We start from the raw sequence: 13895 nt of genomic DNA, 5'->3' as shown, positions 1-13895 counted from the left end.
TATTGTCTGAGATTTCTTCAATGTCTGTATTTAATTTTTTTTATGTCTGTGTCTGAATTATTTCTCTATCTACTGTAACGAAACCATGTCCTGATTTAATTTGTGACGGGTCTGTTACTGTTGCACTTTTTATAATCTTACTTTATCCCATTTTAGCTTATTTAACTACTTAACAATGGGATCAACACAACCAGTTCACATGCTGATCACATGAAAATGAAGTCCTCACATTTCCTGTCAATATTTTCAAAAAATATGGTTCAAATGGCTCTGAGCACTATGGGCTCGACTTCTGAGGTCATTAGTCCCCTAGAACTTAGAACTAGTTAAACCTAACTAACCTAAGGACATCACACACATCCATGCCCGAGGCAGGATTTGAACCTGTGACCGTAGCAGTCTCGCGGTTCCAGACTGCAGCACCGAGAACCACACGGCCACTTCGGCCGGTTGTCAATATTTTCAATTAGCAGTCAGGCTGTCTTTGCATGACTCATTACCCATCCAAGTCTAATCTCAACCATTATAGACATTGCCTTATGATGCCATCTGTAATGCCATTTGGTGAACAGTCTATGTATATTTGTTTTCCATAAAGGAATCCATCAATATGATCAGCTTATGTGCAATAATAATGAAGAACATCTGGACTAGAAGTTTGAGGCTACCCTGGTTGTTTCCCTTAACCCTCATAATGATACAATTAAAGCTTCTACTCCCAGTCCTTAGTAGTCAGTCACTTTTTGTACCCTATCAGAAATATGACTTCCACTATAATATTTCAACAACTTTTTTTCATTCAAAACTTTAAAAGACAACAGCATGTTTGATTAGTTCAGTAAGGAACATATACTGTACTTACATCTACAGATACCACTGAAATTTGTGGTTTCATATTTTTATCTCTCGAGACTTGTTTTTTAGTATCGACGTCTTCTTGGTTGCTTGCCAGCATGTCAGAAAATGCAGTTTTATTGTTCACCAGTTCACTGAATGATCCTTGAGCTTCAATTTTGCCCTGGAGAATATTGCATTTGTACATTAATATTGTACCTTGTAATATTTGCATTTGTATATAATACTGTATCTTCTAAAATTGTTTTTTATATTCTATTACATTTATTATATAATTGTATGTATGTAAAAACAGATGCTGTAACTTACCAAACGAGAAAGCGCTGGTAGATAGACACAATAAAAAACACACAAACGCACACAAATTTCAAGCTTTCGCATCCCAAGGTTGCTTCTTCAGGAAAGAGGGAAGGAGAGGGAAAGACGAAAGGATGTGGGTTTTAAGGGAGAGGGTAAGGAGTCATTCCAATCCTGGGAGCGGAAAGACTTACCTTAGGGGGAAAAAAGGACAGGTATACTCTCACACACACACACATATCCATCCACACATATACAGACACAGGCACACATACGTAAATGCAAAGAGTTTGGGCAGAGATGTCAGTCGAGGTGGAAGTACAGAGGCAAAGATGTTGATAAATGTCAGGCGATGTACGAGAGGCGGCAACTTGAAATTCATTAACTTATCCATTTGCTGTTGCTACCTCATTTTATTGTGCATCTGGAAACATAAGAACTTCACAAACAGAGCCTTACCCAATGTGAGTTCATTTTGACCTGTCCCATTATTCTCTGTGGGTGGCAAGGATGTATCTGGGCAATTTTTCATTATACAACTCTAATCATCGGACATCACATTTTTTGAAAACTCCTCGAATGAACCAGACAAATTGTTTATGTAGGTCAAGAAGAGGAAAAGACCAAGCTCCAAACTTTGAGGGACATCACATCTAATGTTTCACCACTGACTTTTTTTCTTTTTTCTTTTAGATATGGTTCCATGCATACAACAAGAATCCCTTAAGACAATACCAATTAATTTCCCAAATAAAATTATAAAATCCACAAAATCAGTCGTAGACAGGACTAGAGAAAATGCCCATAGCATTTTTTTTCTTGTTTAGTTCTACCAGAATTAAGCTTTTGACATCATATATTGCTTTCTCTGTAGGCGAGCTCTTATGAAAGTAAAACTGAGCTGTCGTTAAAAGGTTAATGTCAGAAAGACAGTTCAATATTCTGTTGTGTTCTATATTCTCAAAGAAATTTGACAACACAGCTAGGAGGGAGCTGGGTATGTAATTAGATGTCACTGTCCTATCTGTAATTTTATAATTGTTACTACTGAATGGTTTAGCCTTTCAGAAAATGTGGCATGACTCATCTACTAATTACAGAGGATTATGGATGTTAGTGTACACACATTACTAGCTTACCTGCTGATGAGAGCAACTTAAGGTCTTAAACTGATAGTATGTTAATCAGCAGAAACAATCTTACATTATTAAGAATAACAATGATGTCAGCTTCCTTCAAGTACTGCAACTGATGAGTAACTAAAACTCTTGTCTTTGTACACAAATATGAACTTATGCACTCCTCAAAAAGTTGCTTTCCAACATGTGTATCAACAGCTGATAAAGGGTCATCCAAGAGGTAAATATCAGCTTTACGGTACACGGCCCTGAAACACAAAACAAACATGTAGAAACATATATTGTACTGGAGGTTCCATATATTAATGACTTTATCTTTTTCTAAGAAACATATACAAAATAAAAGGGTTGCTCCAATATCTACGGAACATGGAAAAGACTTGCTGTGACTAGATTAAGTCCATTAATTCTTTTCTTGATTGTTCTGTGAGATGTCCGAATGTCAGGAAAATTGATTTGATGGAAACATGGGGTTCAATGGAGTGATCTAAAATATTAGCTACATGAGCATTCATCAAGAAAGGATTACAGCAACTTGTTGCAACTTCATAAACCTCAATATTGTCAAATCTAAAGGAAAATGATAAACAAATTGGAACTACAATCAAATAAAAAAGGTACACACAAATGCCAAAAAACTCTGGATTTCATCTGGCAAAGGAAAGCAGAATCCTTGAGGAGGAAACTGAAATAATCAAGGAGTACACGGAAAAATTTTCCATGGTTCTAGTTATGAGAAACACAGCTGCACTGGAGAAACAGAAACCATCAGTCACTGACACACAAACTCACAGAAGAGCATTAACTGTAGGAGAAACCTCTATATCTACTGGCATGGCAATGCAAGGAAGTCCACAAAAAAAAATGTGAAATCGATGTTGTCTACTCATCACTGATTCTCGAAAGAGGTCTTAAAGTTTTCCATAAAATTCCAAAGTGCTCAAGAACTTAGGAAATAAGATGAGCTAAAGTATTTACATTGCACTGATTGTAGGAAATTGCAGAACAGTGGAAGAACTAGGAGAAAACATTAATTACACAGAATGCAGGAAAACCAGATAAGAAGTTCAGCTGGAACAACCTGTTTGCAAATGGCAGTAAGATGGATCAGTACTAATAAAACAGCTCCAGCTGAAGAAATTAATCTCAGGATAGATGACTCATTTCTGAAGTTAATACATAGCTACAAATTGTTAGGCAGTGTGATAGACTGATAAGTGAAAAGGGAATCACATACTGAAAAAATTGCTCAAAAATAAGCTCTAATACATACTATCTGACCAAAAGAATTTGGACACCTATTAGTGGACATTAACATGGAGGGTGTCCACCCTTCATCTTTATGGTAACTTCAACACTGCTGGGGATGCTTACAATGAGGTGTCTGAATACCTGTGGAGAAATGGCAGCCTATTCTTCCTCAAGAGCCAAAACCAGAGAAGGTAGTGATGTTAGACACTGGGGTATGGAGTGAAGTCATGGCTCTAACTCATCCCAGTGTTGTTCCATTTGGTTCAGGTCATATCTCAAGGAGTAACTTGAAACATTTAAGCCTGGGTAGAAGCATGTAGAGGAAACGTTGCTGAAGTTTAGAAGTATAGTTGACCAAATACTGGAGGGTTATGTACCTAGTACAACTGTTCATGGTGGGAAGGGCTCTACAGTCTTTGTAAAGAAACTTCTAAAGAATCAGAGAGTACTGTATAATTATTGTAAAACTAAACTTAGGCATATAATAGATGGAAACAACTAAACTCATTTTGGGTGTATAATACATGAAGACTTCAATAACTACCATAACAGAATTTTATCCAAAGATGTTTCGTAAAACTCAAGGAAATGTTGGTCTCGTGTAAATGCTGTCAGTGGCATCCATGTAAATGTCTACCCGCCCAAAGATGACACAGGAACTGAAAATGAGGGTATCAAACAACAAGAAGAGTTGCTGATCTCCATATTCCAGTGTTATTTCAAAAGGAACATCAAAGAATACTGCCTCAGTTTGATTACCACACCACTGAAAAGATGAGGGATGTACGTATTAAGAGTAAGTGATGTTGAGAAACACATGAAGTTCCTAAAATTGGAACACAGCACTAGGGCCTGATGGAAGTCTTGTAAGATTCTATTTGGAATTTTTTTCTAAGCACCAGTGCCCTGAGACTGTGCTCACGTGTGTGAGATTTGTGCTTGTGTGAATGTGTGTGTGTGTGTGTGTGTGTGTGTGTGTGTGTGTGTGTGTGTGTGTGTGTGTGTTTCCTACTACAGTAGAAGGACTTATTCAAAAACTTTAATATTTTAGCAGTCTTTTTCATTGCGCCTGTCTGCGACTCAGTGCCTAGTCTATGTGGTCAGTAACAATCTATCCTTTCATTATTGTTATTCCATGCTTAAAGAGACATACTGGGATTATTTCTGTGGTAGCTAAAAGCAGGTATTTCCATTCAAGAACACACATTAATTTTAACATGAATTGTGTTCCCTTATCTGTCACTCTCAAGCATCATGAATGAGATACCTTTAAAAATAGGTTTTCTAATATATAACACTTCATTTAGCATAGATTCTTATTACATGAATTATAATGTAATATGAGCATTTTTTTTTTTTTTTTTTTTGAGGAACGTTGAGGTTGTCACAGTATTTTCTGGTGGCTTGGGAGGAAGAAGTATTACATTGTAGTGTACTTAACAAAGAATGATATTCCTTTATTTTCCACATGTCATGATCTACGCCTTACCTTCTTTCTACACATTTCTTGCTCTTGGAAATGTAACTTATGACTCTCAGAACTCAATACTAATTATTTATTGCCACTTATACCACTTTATATTTATATTTTTGGTATGACTTTAGCTAGTACCTATTTTGTAACCCAAAATTGTAACTACTAGCATCAGTAGTTCCTGAATGGTCACAGGGACTACAGGGTTGTTACAAATGATTGAAGCGATTTCACAGCTCTACAATAACTTTATTAGTTGAGATATTTTCACAATGCTTTGCACACACATACAAAAACTCAAAAAGTTTTTTTAGGCATTCACAAATGTTCGATATGTGCCCCTTTAGTGATTCGGCAGACATCAAGCCGATAATCAAGTTCCTCCCACACTCGGCACAGCATGTCCACATCAATGAGTTCGAAAGCAGCGTTGATGCGAGCTCGCAGTTCTGGCACGTTTCTTGGTAGAGGAGGTTTAAACACTGAATCTTTCACATAGCCCCACAGAAAGAAATCGCATGGGGTTAAGTTGGGAGAGCGTGGAGGCCATGACATGAATTGCTGATCATGATATCCACCACGACCGATCCATCGGTTTTTCCAATCTCCTGTTTAAGAAATGCCGAACATCATGATGGAAGTGCGGTGGAGCACCATCCTGTTGAAAGATGAAGTCGGCACTGTCGGTCTCCAGTTGTGGCATGAGCCAATTTTCCAGCATGTCCAGATACACGTGTCCTGTAACGTTTTTTTGCAGAAGAAAAAGGGGCCGTAAACTTTAAACCGTGAGATTGCACAAAACACGTTAACTTTTGGTAAATTGCAAATTTGCTGCACGAATGCGTGAGGATTCTCTACCACCCAGATTCGCACATTGTGTCTGTTCACTTCACCATTAAGAAAAAATGTTGCTTCATCACTGAAAACAAGTTTCGCACTGAACACATCCTCTTCCATGAGCTGTTGCAACCGCGCCGAAAATTGACTTTGTCATTGGGTGTCAGGGCTTGTAGCAATTGTAAACAGTAAGGCTTCTGCTTTAGCCTTTTCCGTAAGATTTTCCGAACCGTCGGCTGCGGTATGTTTAGCTCCCTGCTTGCTTTATTCGTCGACTTCTGCGGGCTACGCGTGAAACTTGCCCGTACGCGTTCAACCGTTTCTTCGCTCACTGCAGGCCGACCCGTTGATTTCCCCTTACAGAGGCATCCAGAAGCTTTAAACTGCGCATAACATCGCCAAATGGAGTTAGCAGTTGGTGGATCTTTGTTGAACTTCGTCCTGAAGTGTCGTTGCACTGTTATGACTGACTGATGTGAGTACATTTCAAGCACGACATACGCTTTCTCGGCTCCTGTCGCCATTTTGTCTCACTGCGCTCTCGAGCTCTCTGGCGTCAGAAACCTGAAGTGAGGCTTCAGCCAAACAAAACTTTATGAGTTTTTCTACGTATCTGTAGTGTGTCATGACCATATGTCAATGAATGGAGCTACAGTGAATTTATGAAATCGCTTCAATCATTTGTAATAGCCCTGTACTGTGTTCATTACTGTAGCTGTTGCAACTTTCAGATTCAACATCAGAACTGGCAATCTGCATTAATTTCATCACTTGTATCAAAGGTACATAGATTATAAATAAACATTAATAACAAAAGTCATGTTTTAAAAATATCGGAAAGATTTGTTTATATGAAACATAAGCCACAGTTGCAAACTAACCTTGCTAGGTTAATGCGTGCTCTTTGTCCACCACTTAGTGACACACCACGTTCTCCAACAATTGTTTTGTCTCCTTGTGGAAATAGCTCAAAGTCTCTTGTAAGTGCACATGCTCGAACAACTTCCCGGTACCTTTTAGGCTCATATTCTTGTCCAAAGAGTATATTCTGTCTCACTGTGCCTACAAAGAGCCATGGATCTTGTGATGCATAAGATACATCTCCGCCAACTGCCACAGTGCCTCCACTAAGTGGCAATTCTCCAAGAAGGACATGAAGCAGAGAACTCTAAATAGGAGAAAGAACTGTTATACAATTTGTATTCCAGCACTTTAAACATAATATAAATATTGGTCTTGTGAAGCAGGTATGATGTCATCTGTTATACAAAAAAGAAACGCAAAATGATAACCTAAAATGTATTGGATAATAATTCCTCTGCACTCATATAGCAGAAGTCTGTAATTAAGTGAGAAACATTTTAAAGAGTCGAATAAATACATAGTTACTGGGTTCTCTCTGAATTATGTTAGGTAAAACCCACAACATTCCATTAAGACAACTGCCAGATGTCTTGTTTGCTTTCGGTGAATGCTGACAAGTGGCAAAAGCCAGTGTCCAAGTAGGGGCAGATGTGCATACGTGAAGGTGGTGTTATCAGACAGATGATGGCAGATTGTTGAGAGCCTTATACTGGGGAATGAGGTTTTCTGCACAAGCAGATCTCTGTAGCAGGCAGAATGACATTATCTCATAATGTATCAATTTATTGTTATTGATCTTGATGAAAAAAAATAACTCCCCATCTTGCTGCTTTAACATACTTCTTCTTCCCTTTATCTACTTAATATGATCTTCAGAAGTGCCTGAATCTGATGTTTTCTTTTTTTAAGTTTTCATCTCCCATTATTGTACAGTAAATATCACAAATCACTTTTTCTCATTTTCAGCCAGCATTATGACCCATGAGCAATCCCAACAACTGTTCTTAATCAAATTAATATAAGGAATTGTGCTTCTCCATTTTAGTTTTCATAGGACTCATAATTACATCTTCACTCTAGTCTGTTCTCTGATCCATTTATTTGGTTTCCTGTCTTTGTAATTAGTAAATTCTCAACATGCCTCTCTCAATTACTCACCACATGTCAAAACTTATAATTCACACTGACTTAAACTTTCCATTTCAGGCAGATTACTTTTGAAAACTTTTCAATTTCCCAAAAGTGCTTCAGGCAGTTTTACTCTTTCCATCTGTTGTCTTCAACTGTCTTACTTAAAACAAAAAAAAAATTGTTCCCTGTTTTCATTCTTAATTAGCACTTTTTTTTCAGTATATTTATTTATTTATTTATTCATCTGTAGACAACTTGTGTTGTATGGATGTCGTCAACTGTATACATGGAATGAGTATATACATAATAGTACTTCTGGTAGTACATATTTCTATGGTGCAACTTAATCGTTTGTACACAAAACAAATACACACCAATCTTAGTTAAAAATAAATATAAATTTACAAATGTATTCTTGCATGGATTACACAAAACAAATACACACCAATCTTAATTACAGATAAATATAAATTTACAAAGGTACTCTTGCATGAATTGAGGTGAACACATGTCATTTACAGTATTCTTTGACAGTATAGTAACATTTATCTGCTAAATAATTTTTGCAGCTTTCCTAAAGGCATGTATTCCAGTTTCAGCTTTGATCTCCTCTGGAAGTCTATTATACATTTTTAATACATTAAATAATAAACTATTTTGGGTTTTTGTTTTGTTTTTTTCGTATGAGATGCAAATGGTGGCAGGATCTAGTCCAGTGTTGGTGTATAGATCTGTTTTGTGTGTACTGGTCAATGTGTTTCTTTATATATATCACAGTCTGAAAGATGTATTCACATGGTACTGTCAAGATTCCCATGGTTTTGAATAAATCAGTACAGTGAGCTCTCTTGCTGCTTTTTGTTATTATTCGTACTGCCCTCTTTTGCAGCTTGAAAATTGCTTGTATGTTCTGCACATTTTTACCCCAGAAGGTTATGCCATAACTAATTATTGAATGCACATATGCAAAGTATGTAGTCTTAGCACATGAACTATTACATACAGACATACTTATCCGGAGTGCATAGCAAGCAGTAGCAATTTTCTTTTCTAGTGCTGCAATATGGTCAGTTCAGTTAAGCTGTGAGTCAACATGCATTCCTAGGAATTTTGTGTTTGTGACACAATCTATAAGTTCATCTTTAACTTTTAGGCCTATGCTATTATGTTTTTTATTTATGTGGAAATTAATACTGTTTGTTTTTTTAATATTGAGGGTTAATTTGTTGCTTACTACCCACTTGCAAACATGATCGAGAGTTTCTTCAGCTTTGTCTCTCAATTTGTCTGGTGACTCATCACTGATAAGGATGCTGCTATCATCTGCAAATAGTATTGCTTCCCCGTATTTGACACTCTGGGGAAAATCATTAATATATATTAGGAAGAGTATTTGCCCTAACACACTTCCCTGAGGGACTCCTATGTTAATATGTTCTGGTTTGGAAATGTGTTTTGTCAATCTGCTGAATTTCGTTTGTGAGATCTCTACACACTGTACCCTATTTTCCAAGTACGATTGAAACCAATTATTTACTGTTCCCCTTATTCCTAGTGCCTCCATTTTGTTTAGTAGTATTTTGTGGTCTACCGTGTCAAATGCTTTGCTAAGGTCAAGGAATATGCCTGTTACATGTTCACCTTCATCAAGTGCTTCTAAGACAAAATTTGTGAAGTGAGCTACTGCTGAACCTGTGCTTCTTCCTGGCCTGAAACCAAACTGTTCTTTACACAGTAGGTTGTACTTGTTTAGGAAATCCATTAGTCTCTTTTCCATTATATTTTCTATTACCTTGGAAAAGGATGAGAGTAATGAGTATGTTGGTAACAGAACCGGGAACACGTTGCATAAAAGTGATGGCTACCATACATCTGGGATTAGCTTGGATAGTTATAGTTCTTTTAGTTCTCTGCAGGGTAATGTCCAGGGCACCAAAAATGTCGAAGGTTTGAAAATTTTATGACAGGTGAGTTCTTTTTTTAAATTTTTATATGTTAGACACATTATGTTCAATATTTTGTTTTTAAACATTCTCTTATGGCTGTCTATCTCTCTTTTCACCTTGGAACATGTGTTGATGTTGGAGGGAGACATTTCTACCAATTCTGCCATAATGTAATTTGGTAACACAAAAAAAGTAATGTGTTTATATTGTTTTTGTGTGTGAAATAAAATGATGAAAAACATGTAGATAAGTTAATCTCTATTCGAGAGTAGGAAAAGGGAGAGAGGTAAACATAGTAGGTGAATATGGATTGGGGGTAAGAAATGAAAGAGGAAGCCGCCTGGTAGAATTTTGTATGGAGCATAACTTAACCATAGCTAACACTTGGTTAAAGAATCATAAAAGAAGGTTGTATACATGGAAGAATCTTGGAGATACTAAAAGGTATCAGATAGATTATATAATGGTAAGACAGAGATTTAGGAACCAGGTTTTAAATTGTAAAACATGTCCAGGGGCAGATGTGGACTCTGACCACAATCTATTGGTTATGAACTGTAAATTAAAACTGAAGAAATTGCAAAAAGGTGGGAATTTAAGGAGATGGGACCTGGATAAACTGACTAAACCAGAGGTTGTACAGAGTTTCAGGGAGAGCATAAGGGAACAATTGACAGGAATGGGGGAAAGAAATACAGTAGAAGAAGAATGGGTAGCTCTGAGGATGAAGTAGTGAAGGCAGCAGAGGATCAAATAGGTAAAAAGACGAGGGCTAGTAGAAGTCCTTGGGTAACAGAAGAAATATTGAATTTAATTGATGAAAGGAGAAAATATAAAAATGCAGTAAATGAAGCAGGCAAAAAGGAATACAAACGTCTCAAAAATGAGATCGACAGGAAGTGCAAAATGGCTAAGCAGGCATGGCTAGAGGACAAATGTAAGGATGTAGAGGCTTATCTCACGAGGGGTAAGATAGATACAGCCTACAGGGAAATTAGAGAGACCTTTGGAGAAAAGAGAAAAACTTATATGAATATCAAGAGCTCAGATGGAAACCCAGTTCTAAGCAAACAAGGGAAAGCAGAAAGGTGGAAGGAGTATATAGAGGATCTATACAAGGGCGATGTACTTGAGGGCAATATTATGGAAATGGAAGAGGATGTAGATGTAGATGAAGAAGAAATGGGAGATACGATACTGCGTGAAGAGTTTGACAGAGCACTGAAAGACCTGCGTCGAAACAAGGCCCCCGGAGTAGACAACATTCCATTGGAACTACTGATGGTCTTGGGAGAGCCAGTCCTGACAAAACTCTACCATCTGGTGAGCAAGATGTATGAGACAGGCCAAATACCCTCAGACTTCAAGAATAATATAATAATTCCAATCCCAAAGAAAGCAGGTGTTGACAGATGTGAAAATTACCGAACTATCAGTTTAATAAGTCACGGCTGCAAAATACTAACGCGAATTCTTTACAGATGAATGGAAAAACTGGTAGAAGCCGACCTCAGGGAAGATCAGTTTGGATTCTGTAGAAATATTGGAACACGTGAGGCAATACTGATCCTACAACTTATCTTAGAAGATAGATTAAGGAAAGGCAAACTTATGTTTCTAGCATTTGTAGACTTAAAGAAAGATTTGACAATGTTGACTGGAATACTCTCTTTCAAATTCTAAAGGTGGCAGGGGTAAAATATAGGGAGCAAAAGGCTATTTACAATTTGTACAGAAAGCAGATGGCAGTTATAAAAGTTGAGGGGCATGAAAGGGAAGCAGTGGTTGGGAAGGGAGTGAAACAGGGTTGTAGCCTATCCTCGATGTTATTCAATCTGTATATTGAGCAAGCAGTAAAGGAAATAAATGAAAAATTCAGAGTAGGTATTAAAATCCATGGAGAAGAAATAAAAACTTTGAGGTTCGCCGATGACATTGTAATTCTGTCAGAGGCAGCAAAGAACTTGGAAGAGCAGTTGACGGAATGGACAGTGTCTTGAAAGGAGGATATAAGATGAACATCAACAAAAGTAAATTGAGGATAATGGAACATAGTCGAAATAAGTCGGGTGATGCTGAGGTAATTACACTAGGAAACGAGACACTTAAAGTAGTAAAGGAGTTTTGCTACTTGGGGAGCAAAAATAACAGATGATGGTTGAAGTAGAGAGGATATAAAATGTAGACTGGCAATGGCAAGGAAAGCGTTTCTGAAGAAGAGAAATTTGTTAACATCGAGTATAGATTTAAGTGTCAGGAAGTCGTTTCTGAAAGTATTTGTATGGAGTGTAGCCATGTATGGAAGTGAAATGTGCAGGATAAATAGTTTGGACAAGAAGAGAATAGAAGCTTTTGAAATGTGGTGCTACTGAAGAATGCTGAAGATTAGATTGGTAGATCACATAGCTAATGAGGGGGTATTGAATAGAATTGGAGAGAAGAGGAGTTTGTGGCACAACTTGGCAAGAAGAAGGGATCGGTTGGTAGGACATGTTCTGAGGCATCAGGGGATCAGAGATTTAGCATTGGAGGGCAACGTGGAGGGTAAAAATCGTAGGGGGAGGCCAAGAGATGAATACACTAATCAGATTCAGAAGGATGTAGGTTGCAATAAGTACTGGGAGATGAATAAGCTTGCACAGGATAGAGTAGCATGGAGAGTTGCATCAAACCAGTCTCAGGACTGAAGACCACAACAACAACAACAACAACATTCAGTTTTCGTCTCACTGTTTAGCAATGGGCAAAAGGAAGTGTGCGTTTAATGTTAACCTGCAACAGAAACAAATTTTTGAAAGTATGTAATGACAGTAACATAGCAGTGCTAGTGTGCTGCTAAAGGGGCTACATTTACGTGCCACATTGATAGATGTAACCTCAGTTTCAAAACATCAGACTGCACATCCAACTTAATAAAGTTATATTACCCAAAATTTTCATCTGCCAGAATAAAAACAGAGGTAGTTATTGTAAACATTATTTTGCCATTTGTATTTGATAATGTGTTGCATTCTCTGGAAAACATGAATTATATAATAGTTCTGATGGATACCTCAAACAGAAGTGAAGTAAAACTTTTTCTCGTTGCTGTAAGATATTTCAGTCTGGAAGAGCAAATTCAGGTTAAACTTCAATGAAGTGTCAGGTGAAGGAGTTCAAATTTTGGCTCAGAATCCTTTTCCACTTGATAAGAAATACAAACTTGAAGAAAAAATTGTTTGTTGTATTGCTGATAACAATTATGTGGAACGTTTGGGCTGCAGGAAGGTGTACACTGTTTCAGCATCTTCTGTTAAACATTTGCTAAATGTTAAAATTAATTCAGAATCTTCTTGTTGTGAATTTTTCCATGCATTTAAAACAAACACACCATTTATGAAAAAAGTCATGTCAAGTGGAAAATACAACTGAATAATTAAAGTTTAATGTTTTAGTAAACTGCTAGATACTATGATTGAAATTGGATTTTCACTTAAAATGATGATTTTCTTACTGTCTTAAAGTACTGTATGGGACTTCGTCTTTCAAATGATGTATTGCTTCTGGTTGTATTTTGAATGTAATCATATTAATGTATCAGTTTTCTGAGTTGGTACACCCAGTTTTTGTCATGGCAAACTATTATGGCTACCTGGAAAACTGTCAATCTTTCATCACGATTTCAAGACTCCCGCTTTCAGGTGATTAGTTTGTGTGGTATGTGACATAATTCTGGAAAATATGCTCTCTTGTTCTCTGTTTATATCTTTGACTACAGTGTTCATTTATATGTGGTGAATACAATTGTTATTTCAAGAACATTCACACTTAAAGTTTGTATTTTTATCTGATGATTGCATGATGAGAAAGCTCTTTTAGATGCAGGAAGTGAAATTAGTGCAGTTTCAGAAACATTTTTAACTATATATAGAGTATAATGAGGTTATGGATATACCTTTGTGCAGATAAAAAATTGCAGGAGCAATACATAGAAAAAAAATATTTGAGTCATCAAACTATATAACGCAATACCATTATTTCAATTTTGACAGTACATGTGTGAGGATAAATTGTAAAAAAATTAGCTCTTTAGTTAGAACAGATTCTGAAAAAGATACCTTT

General features: G+C 36.9%; 1 protein-coding gene across 1 annotated transcript in view; it reads right to left on the bottom strand.

Annotated features, from left to right (window-relative positions):
• Window positions 1-13895, bottom strand: part of LOC124777963 (ATP-binding cassette sub-family C member 4-like) — a 256857-nt gene that overhangs the window by 99060 nt on the left and 143902 nt on the right. Inside the window, exons 10-12 of the mRNA XM_047253522.1 lie at window positions 6735-7021; window positions 2356-2539; window positions 914-1018 (exon numbers count right to left, since the gene is read on the bottom strand). Coding sequence (XP_047109478.1) covers window positions 914-1018; window positions 2356-2539; window positions 6735-7021 — 576 coding nt within the window. The remainder of the gene's footprint in view (window positions 1-913; window positions 1019-2355; window positions 2540-6734; window positions 7022-13895) is intronic.

The sequence above is a fragment of the Schistocerca piceifrons genome, chromosome 2 (genome assembly GCF_021461385.2).
Source record: "Schistocerca piceifrons isolate TAMUIC-IGC-003096 chromosome 2, iqSchPice1.1, whole genome shotgun sequence".
Classification (NCBI taxonomy): domain Eukaryota; kingdom Metazoa; phylum Arthropoda; class Insecta; order Orthoptera; family Acrididae; genus Schistocerca; species Schistocerca piceifrons.
The sequence above is the reverse complement of the archived record's forward strand: the minus strand, read 5'-3'. Positions and strand labels throughout refer to the sequence as shown.